The following is a 24,925-nucleotide window of genomic DNA, read 5'->3' on the forward strand; positions in this document are numbered from 1 at the left end:
CTCTCTCTTTTTTATTGAACATTCTCCCAGACAAGGGGATTTTATTTTGAAAGATCTACGTCCCAGCATGTAAGTCAGGCTTGTTATAATTTGATGATTGTTATTTTCCCCCTGCCTGCCCTTTGATGTCACCCCGGCACCTACAACAGTTGATGTTGTCCTGGAAAGTAGATTTGACAAAGATCATCTTTCCTTCTCGGGGGGCCATCACACCTGCCTTTTATCCACTCAGATATGTTCAGCCTTTAATTTGCTGTTCCCATCTGCAGCAGAGTGAGAGACGCTGGCTCCAGTGTATCACCTAAAGAGCGTAGCCACGGAAGATTCCAGGCCTTTTGCTTCTTAATAAGGGACGCCTGGCTTGCCATCATGTCACTTCTGGAGCTCAGATCAGTCCTATTAAGTAACACCGGGGTAACCCAATAGGACCCCTTCGCTTGAAGGTATGACCCGCGGAATGCCTGCTCGGAATGCGTCCAAATACCTGGGCTTTGGCTGGATGGAGGCGGAGGATAATGACAGAGGTCGTTGGGTTGGAAGAAATCACGTCATTAATTCAATGTATTTTCCTGTTTTAGTTAAGCTTTCGATCACCATTCCCTGTCAATATTAACTCTCAACCAACTGAAACCCCACCAACCAATCCACAAGGCATCACCCCTCACATTGGCCATCTTGTCGATGCGTCACACTCTGTCTCCCATTCTGGCTCCATTAAAGAGCCATTTAACTAGCTTCCATCCCCTTGTGAATTACAAATGTTTAAAACTCCCGGAGACAGAGAGGTGGGGGGAGGGGAGGGGAGGGGGGGAGGGATGGCCCACCACCAACCCTCCTCCTCCCCCAGCTATCCCACCCTTTCCCTGTTTGGACTGAGACGCAAGACAGGAGCCGGAGGCAGGGATTAGGGCCCGTGGGCTATGGGGACGTGGTTGGTGAGGAGCCAGAGAGTTCAGCACGGCCTCAGGCTACGCATTCTCCCACCAGGGGTCCGGGAAGGGCATTCTAAAACCATCCATCAAGCGATGTTTGGGGCACAGCTATGCACATTTTGGGAGGTTTACACTAAAGCAAATCTGCAGTGCAACCCTCACCTCACTAATGCAGCGGAAATACACACACACACACACACACACACACACACACACACACACACACACACACACACACACACACACACACACACACACACACACACACACACACACACACACACACGCAAACGTTTTGCAGGGATTTAGGATACATCATTTGTTTATTGAATATAATGCTTTGCAAAAGATTAGAGCAATGCTTCAGAATACATTAGATTAGATTAAAAATAAAGAGATATAGATAGTTTGATTGATGCAAAGATATCGTTGGACACACTTACAGTTTGTATTTATCTCTACATCTCTGAAGTGGTTCTCACTCATTTCTAGGCCTTAGGCAGCTTGCAAGACCCTACAGTAGCATACCGACCACAGACACATTATTCAGCATGAAACTTTTCAGTGGGTTTGTAAAGCCACGGACAAGTCACAGCCTGTTAAATAACTTGACTCAAGACGCTATTACTAGACGATATAATTTCCTTTCCAGTTCAGAACATTTGTTTCTGTTTTGTTGATTTCATTTTTTGTTGTTTTACCATTCTCTAAGTACCCTGGGAGGCCAGATATGCAACAAATTGGCACCTAATCCCAACGTGCTGCAGCCATGGCAGCAAGCAAACAAACTGGATAAACTGAGATAGTACTAGATTCTACCCAACATTAACAGCCTCATCCCCTTCAAACGAGCTCCATGACAGAAGCCCTGTATACGTTCATCTTGGAGTTGCTTTTGAAAGAAGGACAAGTGGCTCTGAGTTATATCAAGATGGATGCCATTTGAGCTGGTTTATAATTTGCAATATATTAATAAATTGAAAATATATACATCAGTTGATCAGCTTAAAGTGTAAGACTCATCGTTGCTTGTCGTAGTAAAGTCAAATAATTGCACCCTTCTCAAAATGTAATGTTGCGTTGGGCTCTTCTTGCGCTGGTGTTATTTTATAGGCTCGTTGTTAATGTATTTTACAGACAGTAAATCAACTGCATAAGCCATCATTTAAAAAGTCATGAAAGCTTTAATAACTCACATTTACAAGTCAGTGCCCTTTAAAGAAAAGTATGTTAAAAAAGCAGGTTGTATTATTTTGGGAGGCTTCAGCTTAAAGGGAGGGGGTGGGGGTTTCGGGGGCTGTTGTGTTGATCTTCTCAGCAGATAGGAAGTTTGGGAACAGACCCAGCCATTGTCAATTTCCAGCAGAGCAGACTAATTACTGCCCTAAGCCTTGCCACCAGACCAGGTGAAGTCACTGGCACTTGTGAGGCCACAGAATTTTGAGGAGCTGAAAATGAAAACCTGTCTGCGATGACTGTCAATCAAACAATCTAGCGAGAGATGGACTTCAGTAGGGGATAAAGGTGGGGGTGCTCGTTGTGCTTCTCCATTAACCTCTCTTCTACAATATGTAGAAGAGAGGCTATGCAAGGCTATGCAATATGTTACCACAATCATACTAGAACCATATCAACTCCCACCCAGCCTTACCTTAGTACTTAGTACATCCCCAAATTTTGCTGCAGTGAAACCAGGAAGGCTAATTGATTAGCCCTGTGCTAGCCCCAGCCTTTGAGAAGCCTCCTCCACCCGTTACTGTTGCATGTGTGAATGGCTGAGAATCTACACATCACGACCACATTCCAAGAAGCATCCATATCTAATAAAGTAAGGGGCCCACCTCTCTGGCATGGGCTGTCCACTGACAAACTGTCCGGGCAATCAGCATTCTTCACATTCTCACGTCAATCACACGGGACAATTCATTTGATTGGACAGCCACTATAACCTCTTTCAATACATGGTAATTGTTGATTTCATTTGTATGAAATGGGTGAAACAAAAAGTTTTCAATAAAATATGTTAAACAAAAAGCCATCAATTCCGAGCTCTGGGTGCACTCTTTTAGTTTGCCACACCTGTATCACTCTTAGATGAGAGCCCTTTCCTTCCTGCAGAACCTTTACTGGGGTCCTATACTTTACTTTAACGACAGCCCTTTGACTCTGACTTTGACTGATATGGTACTCAAAACGGTTGCAGACCTTTGAAAAGACACTTTATATTTGTAATTTGGGAGTAAAGTAAGTAGGTAAGTAGGTATAAGGTGTCAGCATTGAAATACTTCAAATTGACACCCAACGCAAATTAATAGTAAAATAGGAAGCATATAGGTTCAATCTTCACTTTGCAAAGCGCACTACAGTCATTAACTCCTACTTGAGCCTTAATGACATGGACAAATTCACTGTAAGTAGCTTAGCATTAAAAGTGTCTTGGACCTTTCCCTTGCCCCAACGAAACGACATTTGGAGAATTGCCCAATGATTAACTGAGGCACTGGAAGCTGAGATTCATCTGAAATGTATTCAACCTGTCTATGCAGGTCTAACATAACAGCCGGCATAATTTGGCAAACGTACAACTATATGCACATCCTCTCTTAACATCGGGCCAATAGCGAGATTGAGGTTTTTTTTTTCATTCCCTGAGATATCCCTGAACGCATAAGTAAATAAGATACGATAGTCTTCTGAAGAAGAGTGAATGGAATGTGCATGCAGGCATTTTTTTTCTTTTTTCTTCTTCTATGTCAAGGTTCAGTCGGAGTTGGAGGCATTCAGACCCGTCAGTTGGTCAAGCCAGGCTCTTTGTCCTCCCCTCCCCACGTTTCTTTGAACCTATAGGAGGCTTCACCCTCGGGTTTAGGTTGCAGCGCGTCGTCGCAGATCAGCACTTTGACAGTGAATCTGACCATGAAAGAGGGCAAACTTTTTTTTGATACACTCAAAACACAAGGGGAAAACTCTCCCTGTCACTACGTCTGGGCGCTGTGTGGGAATGAACCGTGGGCCGGCTCCCCTCAACTTCTGAGAGAGTGCTAAGCTGGTATGAATTCCACGGTGGGAAAAATCAGGAAAGAGAACAAAAGATCACAGTGTCCTACTCTTCTTCAAATCAAGTCCCACATCTCTCTGTGTAGGTCAGGTGGGCATGTCAACCAGTTTCGAGTGGAACGTTTACTGTGTCTGTGTGGCAATTTCACCAAAACAGCGAAGGATGGGTGTCACTATGTCACTTCCTTGTCCCAAATACTTGTAGTTGCTTGGTTACCGAGAGAACCGCAGGACATTTAATACAAGCAGATAAACGATGACCGCAAACTCTGACAGCCTTTTTCTCAGATGACCTCTACTGGTTCTCAATAAGTCTGACAGTCTCCCTTCCTCCCACCCACCCTGAGCTGGGTTGGGGTGTTGACGGAGACCACACCTCCACTAGCTTCTAGACACTGGAACCTTTGAAAAGTAAAGAAATACCCTGGAGTGAATGACATCACCGAGCTCCTACACCACCTTCAGCTGACATTTTAATCCTCTAATAAAGGCAGGAAGTGGCTGCGAGGGCATGACGTTAGGCCCGTGGAGATACATTGGAGAGGGGGAGGGGGGTAGTGGGATGATCAGGACAAAGAGGGCTTTCATGGACAAGACAATATACAGGGAACCTCAATTAGCACAGGCTCGGTCCAGCAAGGGAGCCAGCGCTCTGGAGTTCCTCCAACTGGGCCGTTTAACAGGTCATGCTCTTCCCCTCTGTTCCAGCCAAAGGCATGTTAATCCATGAGCTGGTGTTCGGACTTGATCCGAACACCAAGTGAACCTGGTGAACTGTAAAAGCAGGTCTTTTGAGAGTCAGACATGTGGACTGAACCAACTAGCAGTCAAATGGAATCTGGCGTGGTTCAGATCGATGCAATAGCTGGGCCTATTGTCAGCTGTCCTATGGTTTCCTGGAAAACTCCAAACTTAAAACAACAACAATCTTGAACCCAAACTGTCCTGACAGCAGTTGACGAACAAGCAGGGAAACGTTGCATCTCGTGTTGAAAAGGGAAAACAGACAAAGGGTTGAAGTTCAAAATTGCTCACATATATGGATACTCTTCTTTCTAAACAATGCTGCTAGGCCCAGATACATTCCGTAGTTATTCAGCCCCTTGGGCAGAGTTTTAGAAGCGAGATAAAGAGCAAGAGAGGCAGGCAAGGAAAAGCAAAGGCACAGGTTGCATTGCTTATGGGGGTGAAAAAAAGAAATCACTTTACACCCTTGAGAGAACTGTGGAGACTGAAACACTAGCCGGAGGGCGTGGTTGAAGAAGGAAAGAGCTGGCAGTCAGTTTAACTCAGCCTCTACGGCCTGTAAGCCAATTACCTCGTCAATAAGATCAAACGATGAGGTGTGAATAGACTGTATGGTGAAATATGTCCTCCTTCCCCTTGGGGGAAAAAGGGAAGAGATTTAGATTTGACAAGGGGACCGCTATAAGGTTTTAAATGGTCAATGTGTGGGTGAAATTTGCAGAGTGCCAAAGGTGATTCCTCCTTCAAAATCTATTACCATGCTATTTAGAAAACCCTGTATGTATCCAACATGCGTTCAAGTATTCAGCCGAAGCCATGAGACAACTCCTCTTTTTTATGAGAACGTATATTTTTGAAAAATACAGCTGTAGAATCCTTACTCTTTGTAGACATTCATCTTATTTGCAAAATGGTTCACACGTTGGCATACAATTGACATCCCAGCGGTTGTTAAAAGCATTTGGAGAATAGAACAGCTTAAGATGCTCTGTCCTTCTTGATTGTGGATGTAACATGGTCTTGATGATCCGTACAATAATATATAAATTTTGCCAACAAATAACTCGAATCCCTTGACTATTGTCGCTCTTAAAATTGTCGCTCTTAAAATTTTAAATGAAAGAGACCTATTTAAGACAGGAAACCAAACACCATTAAAAGCTTTAAAACACATCAGTGTATTGGTTGCACTGCTGTTGCTAACAATGGTTGACACATCTTGTTAAAATCTACATGTTTAAGCCCACATAATGCAGTCATAAACCTGCATTGTTAAAGAGAGCCTTCTGTACGTACAACATAAAGCGACAAGCAACACAGGTCAGATCGGACGGTTAATGAAGCATGGGGTTGGGCGGGGGCTGTAACTGCTGCCTAGGCGCCCTGTGGTGAAGCCCGGCGGTGGCGGCTCTTCTGCAGATCCCAGCCCATCTATCACTGGCCCTCTAAATGTTTTTAACGACCCTGCGCTCGGCTTCCATTCCTTTCTCCAGGGATGGCACGCTGCCCACCGTGGAGGATTCGTTTATTGTACGCGCCCTGCTCATGATTCACGGAACAATTAGCAGACACAAAAGCTAAGGGCATCTAAAGGCTCGGCTTGACAACAAACAGCTCAGACTTGAATATTTCCCCAAAGCGACCAGGACTTCTGTACAATAGGCTTTTTTGAGCTGGGATACTTTGAGATTTGAGGTTTGTGTTGAGAAGTTAGAGGATGGGCAGAATGGATGCAGTGGAAGTGCATTCACACTCACAGGGAAGAACCAAAAGGATTCTTAGTGGCTTTAGTAGTGCAAGTAGTTAGGTCACTTCATCACTTTGTCTGTTATATTCCCTGGTGGTCTAGTGGTTAGGATTGTGGTGGTTAGGAGGATTTGCTGCTCTTCCTGCAGTGCCCGGGTTTCATCAGTCAGGGACACACATGTCCCCCAAATTTCCCCTCTGGGATGAATCAAGGACATCTTATTTTATTTAGTTATGAGGGGTTTCCACAAAACCCGATACACATGTGGCGATGCCCACTCCAAACTGTCTAAGCAGAGACAATGGAAAAAAGGGGTTTGTTTTTCACCATGTCCCTATATCTCACTCGATTCCACAAGAGTTCCAGTAGAGCCATGCGAGGAGGGGGTATAGGTATTAAAAACAATTCCTTTTGTTGCAGGGCTTCTTGGCTAAGCTGTAATCTCCCTTTCGCTGTGTATTCTCCTTGCTTCACACCCCCACGGTGTGAGGTTTGGGGGTAACAAGAGAACTGTCTGCAGGGTAACGGAGGCTCTTGAGGGACGGCTGAATGAGTGGAATCTGAGGATGCCTTGAAAGGCAGGCCCTGCACATCTCAAGGGTCAATCAGAAGATAAGAGGAGGTGGAGGGGTGAAGGAGTGGAGGAGGAGGAGGAGGAGGAGGAGGAGGAAGAGAGGGGTTTAGCTGCAACCGAGGTCTGAAACTAGCAACAATGGTGCACCCCAACTCACCTCCCCCCAACGGAGCCTCCTGTAATGCTGAATGGCCAATTTATTCATAAAAAACCCACATTGGGTGGTAGTTTTATGCTTATGTTAGGAGAGATCTTGTCTGACAGTTCGGCTCAGACGGATGGATCTTACAAAATATATATTCTTGGATGAATTGGCTCCACTGTAGCCGGTCTATCAAGTCCCAGCTTTGAAAGTGTAACAATGCTCAGAACCGCTCTTAATTCACATTGTGTAGAAAGTTGATGATATTGCGTTCGTATAAGAGGAGATTGTATACTGGGGTGGGGTGGTGGTCTCCCATTTCACCTCTACCTGTGTTCACTAGACGGTTAGCAAGAACGTGTTAACACTCCCTCAAGCTGAGGCTGAGGACAAAGTGCCAGGTAGAGGCAGATAGATCCAATTTCCACAGCTGTGGCCAAATAAGGCTTTGTGACAGGCAAATCTGCACCTGGTGACCATGGAAACCACTGTTCCACCAGGTTAAGGGAAAAAAAAGGCTATGTTTCTGACAGTGGGGCAAAGAGAGGGGGGCCTGTTCAGACAGACAGACAGGCAGACAGATGGGTAGATAGGGCGTTGCTTGAGGAGCAGACATAAAAGCATTGCGGATAAATACTTAGAAAACATCTGGAAAACAATCTAACCTTGAGTAAACCAGCTGGGCTCGGGTAAATAGTTTCATATTGTAGATTGTAAAAGCACAACTTTTGACTGTATACAACTTCCACATACAGATATGAATTCATTTGAATGACTTTCTTTTCTTTTCAGAAGAAGAGTCAAGCCGGAAGCCCTTCATGGTATTGGCTCAGTTGTCAAGGATGTATGGAATCCTGTCATTTGCCAAGTAAAGCTTCAAAAGTTCCTCTAAATGTTACCTGGATTACCTCTTGGAAGACAAGCAAATAAGTGCGGGTTTCACCACAAACAGGAAAGAGCCGCTGAGTGCAACAGGAGCGCTCACTGTACCATTAGAGGTGGAGATAGTTGGGCGTACAGAGCAAGTGGCCCTACAAATCCTTCTCCCTTAGAACGTAAACGGCAATTACTGGCTCGCTCTGTGTTTTGCCAACGTCAAACCCGGCATTTTGACATCAGGGGCGACATGAGAGGGCAGAGCAAGCGCACCTGAAACACTCAGGAGGAGAGAGCACATAAAAATACAAATAACAGCTGTCAGAAACATTCAAAAGGATGCTTTGTAGACTGCCTCGCCATGGAAAGGAAGACGGGTGGATTATTACAAACAGGGGGGCAAAGCCCCGGCACTGGATTTGTTTACACAATGCTAACGCCAACAAAGCCACTTGGCTTAAGGAGCTGATTGGTACAATGTCCACCTCTTTGTCATAAGTGGAGGCTCAGATAAAGGGGGCTAAATCATGGGTGAGGTGTAGTAAATCTTATGATGTCAACGGAATGTGTAGAACTCCACCACTGCTGGCCGGTTCAAACAGGTACCGCCGACCTGCACTCTAGAGTCAGTGCTCAGAAGACTTCAACACTAAAAGCTCACTTTGTACAGGAAGTTACTTTAAGGTTTGATCAATGAAACATAAGCCTAGGCATTGAGCAGCAGGGAATACTGGTAAACAAACACTATCCAGGAAATAAACTAAGGGGATCCTTTGAGCTCAGGAACCACAGAATAATACAAGTCTTGGCCAATATAGCAAGTTCAAGATAATAGTACTTTTAAATAACCTTAGGTGGACAGTTTTTACTTCATCTCAAAACCCATCCTGAAAGCAAAATGTGCTAGCAGTATCCCTGCATGGTTTGCAAGCAATAAATATGTGATTTCAACTATGCATTAATATAATCCTGAACATATTAAATTGTGCATACACCTAGACTCTCAATCAACACCTTTTCGATGTGTTATTACAATTCATGATCCAATATAATACAAGTCACATTCTTTGCATGAGGAAAACGATTGATTTGGAAATAAATGAGATGCAAATACATCCACAGTGTTCTTCAAGGACTTTTGCTTAAAAAACAATATCATTATTATACTATTTTTTTATGCTTGCTAATAGGTTCTAGTAGAAGCCTGAGCAGAGGAGCCTCCTCTGGCCCTCACCACAGTAAATCGAAAGATGCTCTGTCCCCACTAAAGACTCTTAAGTATGTGATCAAAGGGCCGGCTTGGTGCTTTGAATGGTATGCAAATGAGAGCCTCAATAGGAGAACAGCTGTTTTGAAGTAACCCTCGCTGACATTGTAGAACACGCAGGTCAAACATGCACGCGTGCAACTCCAACTGCGTGCGACTATTGTGTTTTCATTCATAACCGATGAATTGTCAGCTGTAATAGTTTCGTGGACCAGCTCTACATGCACACGAAAAAGAGACTCAACAACAAACAATTCCAACATCCTGTTATAAATCCACAAATGTTCCCATTTAAATATTGTGTCTGGGGTAAGCGTGTGACATGAGAGCTCTGTGTGTCTCTGCACTCGGAGGCGGATACACAAGCCATCGACTTTTCGAGCAGATCCAGATGGGTTACATTAAGGAATCAAAGCAGGATGGACCCACCGCGCCCCCCTCCCCCACCCATCTTCTAAAAACACAGTCACGTGTAAAGTAAACTGCACAGGGCGCTTACTTCCTCTCTCAGGCGGACGAGAGCCTCGGCGGACACCTATCAGTTGCAGCTCTTTTGAGTTTGGCGTTCTGGTCCTGTTACAGCTCATACAGGTTTGCAGAGAGAGAGAGAGATACAACCATGGCGTCAAAGAAGAACCCATGGCCTGACTGCCATTTTATAAAGAAACAAGTTGGTGATGGTGGGCTCATTTAAAAAAATCAATCAAGTCAATACATAGCAGGTGGGGGTAAGGCATTTCTTGATCAAGGATGTCTACAGGTAGACTGCCCACAGTGGGGATAGAACACAGAAAAACACACACTTTCAGTTGGGTGTCAAACACCCTTACCACCACTACTAAACTTCCTCTATACCAAATGCATGGAGGACTACTTTAGTTTTTCCTTTCCTCATGACGTGTGCTCGTTGTCTTTCTGTCCTCTTGTTTTTGTCTTTGTCCAAACAGGACAGCCGACCCTGTTACAGGACACTTTTACTGGCCAAGTTTCCTTTGTCAGCGTCGGAGTCATTGTTAAGCATGAACCCCACAGCATGCACTGAGCTGAGTGATGGACAAAACCCTGCGGTCACACTGCCGGGAGTCAGAATAGAGGAGTACCATGAGCGCAGTGTCAGTCTGCTAGCCTTTTAGAAACCAACAGACAGAGATCAGGGGGGGAGAGAGAGAGAGCGAGAGAGCGAGAGCGAGAGAGAGAGAGAGAGAGAGAGAGAGAGAGAGAGAGAGAGAGAGAGACGGCGAGTTCCATACTAAACCACCCACACATTCTCTGTCACCTGTAAACCATCCTCTCCAAAACAACGCCAAACAAGAACAGCTCTAGCAAACAAATAAACACAATAGTCCAACAACTTTGCACATCTTCGAAGCTTCTCTCTGATTTACTTCATTACAGTTCAACCGGGTGTTTCCAGAGGCAGTTAAGTCCATATATCGACTGGAAAATCCTCAGGATTAAAATCTCAAGGTCCAATGACTCAACAGAATCTGTGTGAGGGGCCATCCGTTTATCGCTGCTGATATGGGCTTAAAAGGGCTCATTTGCATTCAGACATAAAACTAGTTTTGCTATTAAGTAGGGAGAAAAACGTGGAGTGAGTGACATTCAATGTGGGTCCTCCTTTTGGTGAATTTTTGTGTTTTTTGAAGATGATTCATGATAGGGTTAAATGTTAAGCCTAGTAAAGCCCATTGTAAAGTGTATTTTATCAGGATTTTTAAATAGATAACCGGATGTTCAGGTTCACTGAGGGGAAAATAAATGAATAAATCCAATGTAACAAATCTTTTGTATCTCCCATTTTGCCAGGTACGAGATCAAACAAATTTCTTCAACACATTAAACTGCTCTGTATCAAACTCTAAATATATAGAACTGATGCCCTTGACGTACAAAAATAGGAAGGCGAAGTGTGTTTAATCATTCTGAGTTCATTCATTCTGGGAGGTTTTATTATCATGGAGCTATAGAGAAAAACGCTATGGAAAACCTCTTGGAAACCACAACAAACAGAGAAACCCAAGCTCTCGATGATGTGTCAAAGGCTATGTGTCTCCACAGATCATATCGCACTGCACAGATACTCAGGTCATGTCAGAGACTATGTGTATGTTTGTAAATCACCCTTTGGATATGCGAAAAACTATATCCGTCCATAATGTGTCAGAGAGATATTTGCCAAAGAAATCTCACCCGCATCGCTCAAAACTCAAACGTTTCACTTTTGAAGGGTTTCAAATTAGTACAGTTTCGGCAACGTGCAAAGTGAGAGCATATCTACAAGATCCCTTTTTTTTTCAAAGTTATGAGATCCAGAGAAAGCGTTTGGCTCGGATATGCTAATGCAAATCCAATGTACCTTTAGTGACCATTATTAAGAGGCTACCTCACAGGGGGGAAAAGCCCCCATGCAGACTGTGATTTTTTTAATGTGCCATTTAATTCAATCATTAAATAGCCCAGTGGGGTGTCCCCTTACAGCTGTTCCCCCTCCTCCACTCCTCCAACCCTCCACCCCCCCAATCACCCTCTAGGCAGAAACCACTCCGGGTGCATGTCAAAGATCACATGACAATAGGGATTCCTGACCCAGCCTGTGACTGGGAATGAGGCAGAGCAAATTCAACCATGTCGTAGGCAGAGCCAAAGGCATTAGTCTAAAGAGCCCAGCTCTGGGTCCATTCAATGTGGACACATTCAGACAGGACAGCATTCCTCAGAAAGTGCCAAGTTGTCTCAAAGCTGCGATTCCATTTCCAACTGCCACACACTTCTCTTCTCCGAGATACAAGAAAATGGATAAAAGGGGGTCTGTTTACTTCATTGAAATGTATCCATTTCCAAAAGCACCGGATTAGATGCAAATTATATACGATTTACTGGTCGACTTTCCACATAAGAACAGTCAGAAATCTGGGTCGAAATAGCTCAGCATATAATGAGCTATGTTTGTTTTAAACGTACCACTAGTTCAAACCCCATGGGTGGGGTTTTTTACCTTAAGATAAGTGTTCGAGATGCTAGAAGGTAAAGATTTCTAGATTTAGGCTATATTTAACCGGCACTTTATCAACACTACCAAACAAAGGTTGCTGACAATGGCACACTCCACAAACCCGGAATGCACTGCAAAACTTTTTTAATCACCAGTTGAGCACAATGCCGTTGAGATGGCATTGATGCAGACTTTCAAACGCCATGTCTGGCGATCAGTCTATCAAATATTAATGGACAGCATCTAATTTCAACCCTATCATTTAGCAGCTGCACAACTAAGCACAGCCACTTTTACTAAATTAAATATAGGGTTTTTGGCAGTTGGACAGATAAATATTTAAACAGCGGAAGAAAGGTTTCATTCAATTGCCCAGACCCTATTCATGGTGTTGATTGCCAGGAGGTGTAATATTAATCTATTCTAGTCAAATAGTCTAGTGCAAAGATAGCCTACCAACCTTTAACACATTTTACAATAGAGAGAAAAAAATATAATTCTGTAGGCCTATTACTCATGACAAGGCAACGGCTGAGTTGATTCCAACTCCTCAGTTGCACACTTGAGTTAAGCCTTCTTTTGCATAAGGAATATACATGGAATGTAAAAAGTAGGTCTCCAGTTTGGGGACTTTGGACTTCGGGAAAACCCTGTTATTGGACTAAAAAACGCCTTTTCCACTCGCAGGAAAACCGTCCTAACTGAATCTAAAATCTTGTATTGCAAAAGATGCAAGCCCGAAACGGTCGACTGGCAGATTTGAATCTGCAGTTGTAGGACATTTCTACCAAAAACTCACTCGTTGAGCACTTTCACACTGTAAAGCATAATTATGCACTTGCCAATGGGTCAACATGGGCCCTACTGGAAATCCCCATTGGCCATATAACAGATCAGGCAACTTTGTTAGAGAAAATAACCCTCATAAATCATCGACGGTTGATTTGTTCTAGTTTTTTTAAACCACTTCGCTTATAACAAAGGTTACTGTAGAGAAATCAGCCATCAGCCTTGCATTTGTATTTCACAAATCCAACCAATGTTATTTTTTCCCCCTGCTGTAAATGGGTCGGCGCCCGCCTATAGGCCAGTGTCCATCTGAAGACCCCCTGGCCAGATCGTCACTCATCTCGCCGATTTCAGAAAAAAAAGGAACAAGATGCATGCAATAGAAATCGTATAAATTGTGTTATCCGCTCTCTTACCTGGCCATTGGGATGCTGCGGGACGAGCGAGAGCCAGCAAGCAGCAGAGCAGGGTCCCTAGCCATAAGGGACACCTGTGGAAGGTGCAGATCGATTAAGTAATCTGATCACTAATCAAACACGTACACATGTTAGGTAGGGTTAACTATTTTACCTCATCTTGATCGTCAATTTGCTGTGACCGTGGAGAGACAAAGCATGGAATTGTTTGGTGCAAAGAGGAGTGAAGTTTGGTAGGCTTCCTTGGTCCAGCGCTGCCGCTCGGAGCTGCTAGAGAACAGCTGATGGGGACCGAGCGCTCTGCTGGGAACAGCAGAAAATGCAGCAAGAAGAGACCCACAGGGGCAGAATGGCGGGACTACCTCCGGGTCCTAAAGAGATCGAATTTCCCAGATTTCAGTTTCACGTGTTCTATTTTTCATACGATTGTATGTTGGTCCTGATTAAAGTAATAATCCCCTTTGAGAAATGATGGTATATCCAGTACCAACAGTAGCCTACAGTACAGTTGACAAAACAAAAAAAATGACAAAGAATAAATAAATAAGTAAATAATAGAAAGTGAGCAATATAATATTAAAAATGTCATATAAAAAAGAGCCAGAGAAAGATCTAAAAATAATAAACATAATGCAATTGCACATTGTCCAGTGTGTGGGGCTGGGTTGGGGGGGCAGATTTTCTACATATTCTTTCTTTTAAGAAGGTATCCAAATAATGAAGATTAAGTAGCCTACTTAATGTCTTTCTTTCTTGTGACCATAAGGATCTAAGACCAAAGGCATACTTGTTCATGAATGACATCTTAGTGTTAACCATTTAATGTCAGACTCAACATTTGATCTAAAGACCATTTGATGGTCTTTGATCATTTCTGTTTCCTTTGTGATATGTTTATGATTGTATTGAAAATGTTCACTTTATAACAGCAGTTTTAACAGCAGTCTTATCCCCCCCTTCTCCCACCACACACCCACTGACCCCCACTCATACAAACTCTACTTAGCCTACCTGTCGACCTGCCACCTAGGTGGTAATAAAAAAAGAACACACGTCCAGAATGAACTGTGTCAACTCTGCTTTTCCACTGGAAAATCCCCTCCTCACACTCACACAATACAGCGCCTCTGTCCCCCTCTCTCCCTGCAGAAGGGTTTTGCAAGAATGAACTTGACATGGCATTGACTCCATTGTGCTGTGGCGAGGGGCTTGTTTGCCCGGGTCTGTCTTGGCGAGAGGTAAGAGAAAGGTTATATCCCACAAAGCTAAGAGCACAGTGAAGAGGGATAACAGCTCTTCAACAGACCTTCTCTGTTTGGTGTTTTGTTTGCCGTTTTTTTTTAACAGTGGGCCTACAGGTCTTTTTCTGTGTGTTTCTTTTACACTGCTGTGCAATCTAAAAAGTTTGTTCCATCACATTTTATTGTAACGCAGCTTTTTATATTTTTTGTTTATTGACGTGACTATAAGGGTATGAGAGTGCACAGTAGAGAGAGAAGCAGATGTCATCAAGTCCAAGGGTGATGTCATCAAGAACTGATGATGGACAGGTCATAGTAATAAGTCTGGACAGACTGCCAGCCATGAACGACCTCCACTTGAGTTGATCTAATTAGATTCTATTTATCTGTGTCTCCTAATAAAATATATTTACGTAAGATTTGGAGTCAGCAATTCCATTGAATATGTCAACACATTATGAATCATTTATTTTTGAAGAATACAATTTGTCTAATGGTTTCGAATATTACAAGTAATTTTGAAGATGCGTTGGTTTTGTCGTTTCAGTTGCATTTACACAGGACCGCAACTAGAGGGTAACATTGCTGCTATATTTTAAAGCAGCATGGATTAAGTGAAACACTCTATGCATCCTCTACCTAGAGTTTAACTCAAGAACTGTATTGTGAAACATGGAATAAGTTAGCTACCCCATAGGATCTGTCAATCCGACATTTGTCTCAAAGAAACAGCACAATCGTAATACATATTTAAACATCTGGTAGTGGTTGTTGTAGGAGTTGCCACACGTGGGCTACATCTGAACTCCAACAAAAACAAAAAACATGACTACAACATATAAGTAAGACATTGTTCGATTTCAGCTTATTTCTAAATTGTTCGTATAGACTCTGCGTTGGGTATTTTCCGTCGTAGTAGTAATTCTTGAAGTCGAAATCAAAGCAACTTGACAGGTTGGATAAGAGGGTTGAATAGATGGTTTATTCCAGGATGTAATACAGCGAGATACAGACATAGGTTGAATAATCTATAGTGTACGCGGTGGAGGCGCAGTTTCGAGACGTGTTCCTTGCCTGTCGATCCCTCTTCTCACCGAACCAAAGGGTCGGGGCGAGTATTATAATGAAGAAAACGTGAATAACAAGAGAACAGAAGCACTCTCACCTTTGATAAGGTACAGTATATGGCCCTGGCTATGTCCCAGATGACCAGGTTTGTTCATCCTTGTTGAGACATAAAAATGGCGGAATGTTGGAAATAACACCTCGTACCATTGTGAGAGGCACTGGCCTGTTCCTAGACTAGAAATGTGAACACGGAGAGACACTAAAATACACCAACATTCTACAACATCAAAGTGTCCTAATTAATCACAAGCTGAAATCCTGTTTTACTTGGAAGCAGCCTGAAATCCCTGAGGTTTCCTTCACTCCTGTCATTTGGGTAAAAATCACAAGAACATGCCTTATTTATCAATACAGAGGAAAACAAGTTGAAATAAGCTTTAAAGTTTTGCCGACCTGGGGCGAGGGTGTTCCACATGTATCCCAGTAAGGATGGTTGATTAACTTAACATTAAATTATGTGTGTGTCTGTGTGTGTGTGTGTGTGTGTGTGTGTGTGTGTGTGTGTGTGTGTGTGTGTGTGTGTGTGTGTGTGTGTGTGTGTGTGTGTGTGTGTGTGTGTGTGTGTGCGTGTGTTTGTGTGTGTTCTCGCTGCAGGCCTTCAGCTCAATGCCTGAACACGTCCACAGTGCTCAGGAAGTGTTTCCTTCACATTCCTCAGGAAGGGGGAAAGAAAGGCAACATGGTTGTTTAAATGTGGTAATTCTAAGTTATACTGCGGTTCTTTTAATCACACTAATGTATAGGAGTTCAGCGGAGAAGCCCCCCTCCGTTGACATTCAACACTATCCATATGTCATACATAACTCAAGACTTTGCTTAGTCTTTGTTGTTTTTATTTGACATTTGTTCTGACAACTTACAACATATTGAAGTGTAAACCATGTGGTTAGTCCTACGAAATAAAAGAGTATTTGTATGTTTACCTGGAAGGCACATAGTGAGTTTAAATGTCGTTTTGGAAGTGCCCTTTGCCCTTTGCTCAAACCCCTCAATTTGGCTCCATTTTGTAGTTTATAGACTTCGGGAAAGGAGGAAGCACTCTCTTCTGACTCACAGTTTCACTCCAAATAGGATAGTACTTCTAATAATACTACAGATTATTTATTTTTTGCATAAATAGCTTCATCAATTGATAGTAAATGGTGACATTTTTGCAGTACTTTCAACCAGTCACTGGAGTAAGGAGGACTCTAGCTATATTCCCATCCCTCTCTAAATGGTTAAGCAGCTAGCAATGTATAGAGGCTACCAAATGCAGCCCCAATGAAATAAACCAAAGATTAACACACCCAGCATCTAGGATTTTCACAATATTAGGTGATCGGTCACATACAGAAAGACATTTATACACTGGAAAGTGTCACGTCGTCATTCCTTAAAATAACCTTATGACCTCAAGAGGATTTCATTGGCCATTGGACCCTGAAGATATTCCTCATAAATTCCCAACTTAAGTCTACAACATGAATCAATTGGCTGTCAAGCCCAATGTTAAGGTGAGGCATTTAGGGACAGAGAGAGAGAGAGAGAGTAAGAGAGAGAGAGAGAGAGAGAGAGAGAGAGAGAGAGAGAGAGAGAGAGAGAGAGAGAGAGAGAGAGGCTAATATTTGCCATGACTTCACTCATATACATCCCACGAAAACACATGCACCTGACCAAACCTTTGATTTAGTTCACCTGAATATTTATGTATATAATACTACATTAAAACCAAACCAAAAGATGCATAGAAGTTGTGTACGTCTCATTGCTGAGGTTGTCATAAGTGTGATAAAAGTCCTCTTCTACAGCCAATTTCGATATTATGCTTATATTGTTGTCCGACTCTATTGCAAGTTGATTCTGCTAAAACCATCTGCTAAATAAATAGATGTAAATGTAATGATCCGACAACAGCCGCCAATACTTTACCTCGCACCTCACGGAGGACGACAAAGCATTTCATAACCCGCCAGCAGAGGTCTCGGCCACGATCACATTACCTCCAACAGCTGAAATCAGAAAGGAGAGGGTTGGCGAGTTTGTAAGACATGAGCATCCTAACAGCTGAAGGACCAGCACTGCCCTCACATAAAGGACCATACTGCCCACAGCCACACACACGTAGAGGCCTGGCTCTCACGAAACAAACTCACACACAAACACACGACCAGCACTCGTAAGACCACACACAGATACAGATTATGCACATCCATGCATAGACACACATGACATGGTCTCTGACATCCTTGCACACATCATACATATTGTCTTCCACACATACTGTACGTACATACGCGTGCACACACGCAATCTCTCTCTCTCTCTATTGTTCTCTCTCTATCACACACACACACACACACACACACACACACACACACACACACACACACACACACACACACACACAATGTGAAGAACCCAGGTCCACGTGTCAACCATCAAAACCAACGACTGCTAGCTACAGGCTATTAGCTCATGTTAATAGCACTAGACATTGAAAGAAGTAGATTAGTAGATAATAGTGTTTACTGTAACTTAATTTCCTTGTTGTATACTATACAATGAAATTAATCAATAGTGTCATTGGAAGCAGCCCCTCTTAGCTATAATGTTAATGTATTTAGGTCACAGTAGGTGACCATACTTACACAAGACCCTTGTACGTGCATAAAAGACATGCAGATAGCTTGCGTTCTGTTGTTTCCATTTTTCCATTTTTCCATTGTCAACTTTCCCAACTTCCTTATTACACATCTGCATATCTATGGACACAGTTCCCTTTAGTGTGTATTATATCTTTTTCTGTTGCTGTCTTTTTAGAATATTTGGTGTGCGGGCGTCAGCTTCAGAGAGTGCTTGCTCTTCACCCTTGCTAGTAAGCAAATACTATGATGAGTCAGAAGGAGTTGAGAATGGATTCAGTTCAACAGCGATGTTGGATGTACTTTCAAATAAACTCTTTGCAAAACAGGGGGAAAATAGATTTAAACACAAAAGTACATTTAATTGTTGAAGAAACTAACTGACCCATTGGCAAAAGGAACAGTTTCAGAGAATAAACAATTTTCACTTCTTACTGTATTAGACTGATCATACTTGCCATGAGTCCTGGTTTTCACTGTGCTCTCCTGCTAGTCCACCATGACAACATTATCCCTTACGTAGTTCTCCCGAATTTGAAGATCCTGAATTGTATATAGATTTATTTCTTATATATATGTGGCTGGTTAAAGAGGATAGTTAGAAATGAAGTTACCATCCTATCAAAAATGCAGCGGATGAGACAGAGATTGTTGTCTGCAGGCTAATGGTAAGATGTTAGTTATTAACTGATCTTGGTTGTGGTGAGCGAGGTCCCCCCCTTCAGTGTAAAGCATCTTTGAGTTTCTACAAAAGCGCTAAATAAATTCAATGCATTACTTATCATAAGCAACAAGAATGTCTGGGAAACTTTCTCCATATTCTGAGGGCTCAAGGTCGGCAAGTATGAAAATTATGTGCACAAAGCACATCATAGGGACTTTAACAATTTTGCAACATGCAGCATCCCTTTTACTTGCGAAGCCTCTGTCAAATCCTGTCCACATGATCGACACATCTTGCTCATCAACCATGAAGACGTGATTCTGTTTTAAATTACAAAATGTAGGGGGGATGAGCGTAAAAGATTTGTAGAGACTAGAATCCATGCTTTCTTCTTAGGTTTTTATTGCAAGGTCTCAAGTAAGCTAAGCAGCATGCCCTGAGCCCAGTCATCCATAGCTTTTTTTAGCCCTCGCTAGCAAGTGAATGGGAGAGCCTGGCTTATCCTTGCTGCTGTCATCGAGGCGGCCGGTATTTTTAGGGGACTGCGGCAGCTGCAAAAGCACTTATCGGTCTTCCACGAACAATGACACTCAGGGTGTCTAACGGCAGAACGCCACACAGATTGCGGGGACCGCTCTGAAGTTGTAGCTGTTCGGAACGAAAACAGAAGTTCGGCTCCGAAACACAAAGTTGTTCAAGATTTAAAGAAACATGTACTGGCAAAGCACGTGGGACACTTGACCTGGATTTATTTCACACCGCATGCCAGAGCGGGGCGTCGGTAGGCCCGGCCGTTGGAGACAAGCAACGTTGATTTCTTAGCTTGAAGACAATTTCTGCGTGTGCGGAATGTATGTTGACGTTGTCGTTCCAGGACTCCGAAGCGAGGTAGGTCATGTGAGGGATGCGTGGCCCAACTTCACAAGGGGGCAGAGGTCATTCCAATTAAACCAGACAAGTAAACACGAAAGGCAATCCCAACCCCCCTCTTTAAAACCTCCTGGGTGATATTTAAACCACTTTCAACACATTGACCTCACAGATTTTCCTCTAATGAAATGTTTCCGATATGTGCGTGGGCACAAAGATATATATTTGTTAAAATAACAACAGAATTGTGGACAGTTTTTCTGATCAGTAGGCCTACAAGTTTGGCTACAGGATATGATGCATTTCTACAACATTCTAAATAACCAAATAACATGAGAGATTATGGAAAACACTGACCTGTGACCTAACACTGTGGGTTATTTGTCTTACACATATTGATTATAGGATGCAGTGTATGTGTATTATTGTATTGTATAACAACTGAATGAATCAAAAAGGTGATTTTACATTTGACTTTTACCACTTATGTTCTCATTTCTGTTCAGGTTTCTCCTCAAACCTCGATTTAAACTGTTCTTTTTAAACTGTTGTAAATCATGAATCTGTCCTATGGCTCTTCTAATAATTTTGAGGGAATGTTTATTATCAGACGCCTTTCATGTCTCCAATTATCTTTAAATGTTCTTAAATGAACTGGTCAGTTTGTGACTGTCCTGTATTGTCCGACACATAGGGTCCAACCCCTAACCCTAAGCTAAGCAGAGAGACTTGTAAGATAAATATAATGAAACCAAAAACCAATAGTATAAGGTTGATATTTCTTACAACATAAAGAGATGTCTAGCCTTGGACTAATCCATCTTTAACCGTGTTGTTCTGGGGCTTTACAGTGCCATTAGCTGACATTTTGAAGGGGAATTTGTTGCCGATGGCAACCAACAAACATAGCGAGATGGATGCTGTCACATTTTTGGACTGTGAAGCCTCTGCATTGCCAAAGTATGGTCTCCATAAGGCCTCTGTTTGTCAGCTGTAGGGTCTCAATGAGGCCTGTAAGGTCACTTTATGGTGTGGGCATTGTCACTCAGTGTATGGTCTCAATTAAATATGGAAGTATGGTAAGAATGGTCACTCTTTGTTCGCCTTTAAGCCTCAATTGTAAGGTTGCTGTTATGTGACTGTAAGGTTTTCTTAAGCTCTTTGTAAATGGTCTCTCAATGGTTGCTATAGGGGTTCAGTAATGTCGCACTAAGGAATATAGGGTCTTATTATAGTCTCTGTAGGGTTCATCGGGTCTCTGTATGGCTGCGGTATGGTCTCTGTAAGGTCTTTACTTGATTTACTTTGTGTTGTCTTCTGTGAGACTACTGCTTGGTAAAGTGTCTCTGTTTGTAGTGGGGTCTGTTAGGCATTGGTATGGTCGCTGTACGATCTCAGAAAGATCTGCTGTGAGTATCGTCAGTGTTCCTGTGAGCATGTGGGGTTCACAGCTTTCTTTGTGATACCTGACACACACACACACACACACACACACACACTCCTTTGCAGGTCTTTATTTAGCGCACGCTATATTAAGCACTTTCCCATTGAAATACGGCACCAACTGTGTTGCCTATCTGTGTTGTGGCTGCTGTTAGGAACAAGTCACTTCCCTCCACCTACTACTATCCCCCAATCAACCCATCTGTTTTCTTATAGAGTCATGTCCTTTCCATGATTTTGTGCCATCATGGACAGGACAGTTGTTTGCAGGATAGATGGAAAGACATCTAGCATAAGGACTAAGATATAGAATATAACCTTGTATTGTAGCCTACTTCTTACCTGATCAGCAAAGTGGTGGGTTGAGCCTGTATATTAACTCCCATTAGTAGATAACATTTCATGTCTTGATTACACTTTGTGATCCTTTTGCCTCAGATACTTGTACTGCGCAGTCCGAGACAGTCCCGCCCCAGCATTGGCAGTGAGCGACTGAGCTGCTGAGTAGAGGCTGGCCCTGCAGCAGACATGGACGTGTTTGGCGGAGCGCCCCGCTTCCTGGCCTACCCCAGGCCGGTGGTGGTCCAGAGCGGCACCGACGCCGTTCTGAAGTGCCAGATCGGCGGAGACCCCCGGCCCGCCGTGATCTGGGAGAGCAACAACATTAAGATCGACACACAGGGGCGGTACCGCGTGTTTGAGGACGGCAACGTCTACAACCTCATCATCTCCTCTGTGACATCCGAGGACAGCGGGCAGTACATCTGCAAGGCCAAGAACAGTATCGGGGAGACGTATGCGGCCGCCACGCTCAAGGTGGAGGGCGAGGCCCAGGAGCTGGAGGTCAGGGAGGAGAACAAGCCTCGTTTCCTCATCAAGCCCCTCTCCACCCGTGTGGGCCGCGGGGACGATGCTGTCTTCTCCTGCAAGCTGTGGGGGAACCCGAGGCCCGACGTGGTCTGGGAGAAGGACGGACGGAAGCTCCACGAGATCTTCGAGAGCACGCACTTCAGCGTGGGGTGCCAGGACGGCGGCTGGTTCCAGTTGAAGATCTTCAAGACGCGTGCCCCCGACGGCGGGGTGTACACGTGCAAGGCCCGGAATGAGTTTGGCGAGGGGCTGGCGGGTGCAGTGTTGCTGGTGGATGCCGGCCCGGGGCAGGGGGACGATGGGAATCGAAACGGGTACAACAACAGCCACTGGAAGGCCCAACAGGGCAAGCAGAGGAGTGGCAGGCTGATGTCCAATAGACTCAGAGACGACGGCATGACTAAGTCCACCAAAGTAAAGATGTTTGCGGTGACTGAGGGCAAGCATGCCAAGTTTCGCTGCTTTGTGACGGGAAAACCCAAACCGGAGATTATATGGAGGAAGGACGGTCGGCTCATTCTCTCGGGGAGACGCTACTTGTGCTATGAGGATAGAGAGGGATATTTCACTCTGAAGGTGCTGTACTGTAAGCAGAAGGACAATGGAGTTTATGTTTGCGCTGCGTCCAACACTGCGGGACAAACACTCAGCGCTGTACATTTGACTGTGAAAGGTAAGTAAGGAAAGTATTGTTGTCCTCGTCAACACAACTCCTAGTTTGGAAGCAAATCTAATATTTGATACATTCAATATATTTAATTGGCATTATTATGCTCAATAAATCATAATAAGAATGCACAAAGTTAAAAAACATTTTAACCCTGTAATAATCACTGTATTTTCAACAGTCTTAAATATTTATCTTTGAATACCATACCCACTCCCTATCTACCATGCATCTTTAGAACTGTCTAAATATCTGTCACATGAAATGTCAAAGTGGTCCAAGTTCATCAGATGAAGGTGGATTCCAATCGCTATAGATATCGGAGAGGGGAACCATGTGATTAAGATCTTAACGGAATGGGATCCGATTTCTCCTCGGGATGCAGTTCGGTCCATACTAACAACACCAACAGCGAGCATTGTATCTGTAATGTGACACCCTGCTGTAAACAGATAAAGTGTTGGTTTCAACCTCTAAATAAGCACGGCTTTCTCAACTTTAATTGATTTATGGATGCAACAATTGGCAATTAACCGATTAGCGGCAATGCATAAAATCTAAATTTAATTTTAGATTAAGCGTTTTAGTCAGTTATCCAATGCAAATATCAGTAGCAGTTCAATTCAAATATTTTTTTTATGGATTATTATAAATGAAATGCTGCATCGAAAATAAACCACAGTGGAAGATAATGAAGAATTTATGATTGTAAAGTGGAAAATGGGCCACACTCAAAAATAAGCCGCCCCAGAATAGTTATTCTTGAGTTGTACTTGGCGGGGACATTCTTTAATGAAGTATGCTTGATCAACAACACTTGATCAGTATTATAATTTAAAATCTGATTGACGTCACGAGTAACCTAGAATCTTTGAGAACCAGGATTCTATAAATATTATAGTTGATTAGATCATCCACATGTTGAGTTAATGTTTGAAAGCGCAGATTTTTAAAGGGAGACCGAGATTGATCCTGATATTGTAGAATTTGCGGCAGTGTATATCGTAAATGTACTGTACGTAATTTAGAAATTGTGTTTTTTTCTTATTTGTCTTGCATTCTTGTAACCATCTTTTATAGTATAATAGCAGGTATTGATATACATGTACATCAAAACACTCTCAATAACTCTTGAATTATTAGGCATTTACCATTTACCTTCTAGGTTTTCTTGAATAATTATTTGACAGCTGTCACCAAGTCCTAACTCTTTAAGAGTGTTGAGTGATGACTAATCTGGAAGATTGTCTCATGATCGTATGAATTCAATATTTGAATAGTTTTTCAAGTCAAACCAACAATTGTCAACCCTTCATATACTATGAATGAAGGATATGAATTGTATTTTGGATATTTTTGCATTTATAACATCAGAGTGGTATAAAAGCCACACCCAAAATATCAGCCACACCTAGTTTTAAATGTAAGAAAATTGTAAGATAGTCTTTCACATTCAAACAATCATTATAGTATGATTCAGAGCTTAGTTCAAGCACTACGGTTAGCTAACAATACCAGAGTGTGGTGTTGTTTCTAAATGCAGTCCACATTCTTTTGTTTACAACAGTCTGTTACTATCCGATGGTGTCCGTTACAAACCGTTTATTTCCTAACTAACACTTGAGTGTGTTAATGATCTTTTCATACCTCAGCATCAAATAAGCAACTTCTCTCATGATTTCTCCTATCTCGTTTACTGTGTGGATATTTATGACAGAATACATTTGAATAGACCAATTATACTGAACTCCAGCGACCTGTAAATTCAGTTTTAACAGTGCTTTATACTTTGATGGCTTTTAAAAATAACTTTGTAATTTCATTAAGTATTCAAACAATTGTGTTCATTATGTAAATTAGCAGAGGTTGATCTATT

The 24,925-nt window shown here is 42.9% G+C and overlaps 2 protein-coding genes across 2 annotated transcripts in view; one reads left to right on the top strand and one right to left on the bottom strand.

Annotated features, from left to right (window-relative positions):
* The window catches only part of col18a1a (collagen type XVIII alpha 1 chain a), an 81,545-nt gene extending 67,630 nt beyond the window's left edge, over positions 1–13,915 (bottom strand). The window contains exons 1-2 of the mRNA XM_030343449.1: positions 13,697–13,915; positions 13,543–13,616 (exon numbers count right to left, since the gene is read on the bottom strand). Coding sequence (XP_030199309.1) covers positions 13,543–13,616; positions 13,697–13,701 — 79 coding nt within the window. The 5' untranslated portion in view covers positions 13,702–13,915. The remainder of the gene's footprint in view (positions 1–13,542; positions 13,617–13,696) is intronic.
* A 5,761-nt stretch (positions 13,916–19,676) lies between these two features.
* The window catches only part of LOC115533550 (obscurin-like protein 1), a 44,507-nt gene continuing 39,258 nt past the window's right edge, over positions 19,677–24,925 (top strand). Inside the window, 2 exon segments of the mRNA XM_030344096.1 lie at positions 19,677–20,087; positions 21,951–23,055. Coding sequence (XP_030199956.1) covers positions 22,041–23,055 — 1,015 coding nt within the window. The 5' untranslated portion in view covers positions 19,677–20,087; positions 21,951–22,040.

The sequence above is a fragment of the Gadus morhua genome, chromosome 20, assembly GCF_902167405.1.
Source record: "Gadus morhua chromosome 20, gadMor3.0, whole genome shotgun sequence".
NCBI classification, from domain to species: Eukaryota; Metazoa; Chordata; class Actinopteri; order Gadiformes; family Gadidae; genus Gadus; species Gadus morhua.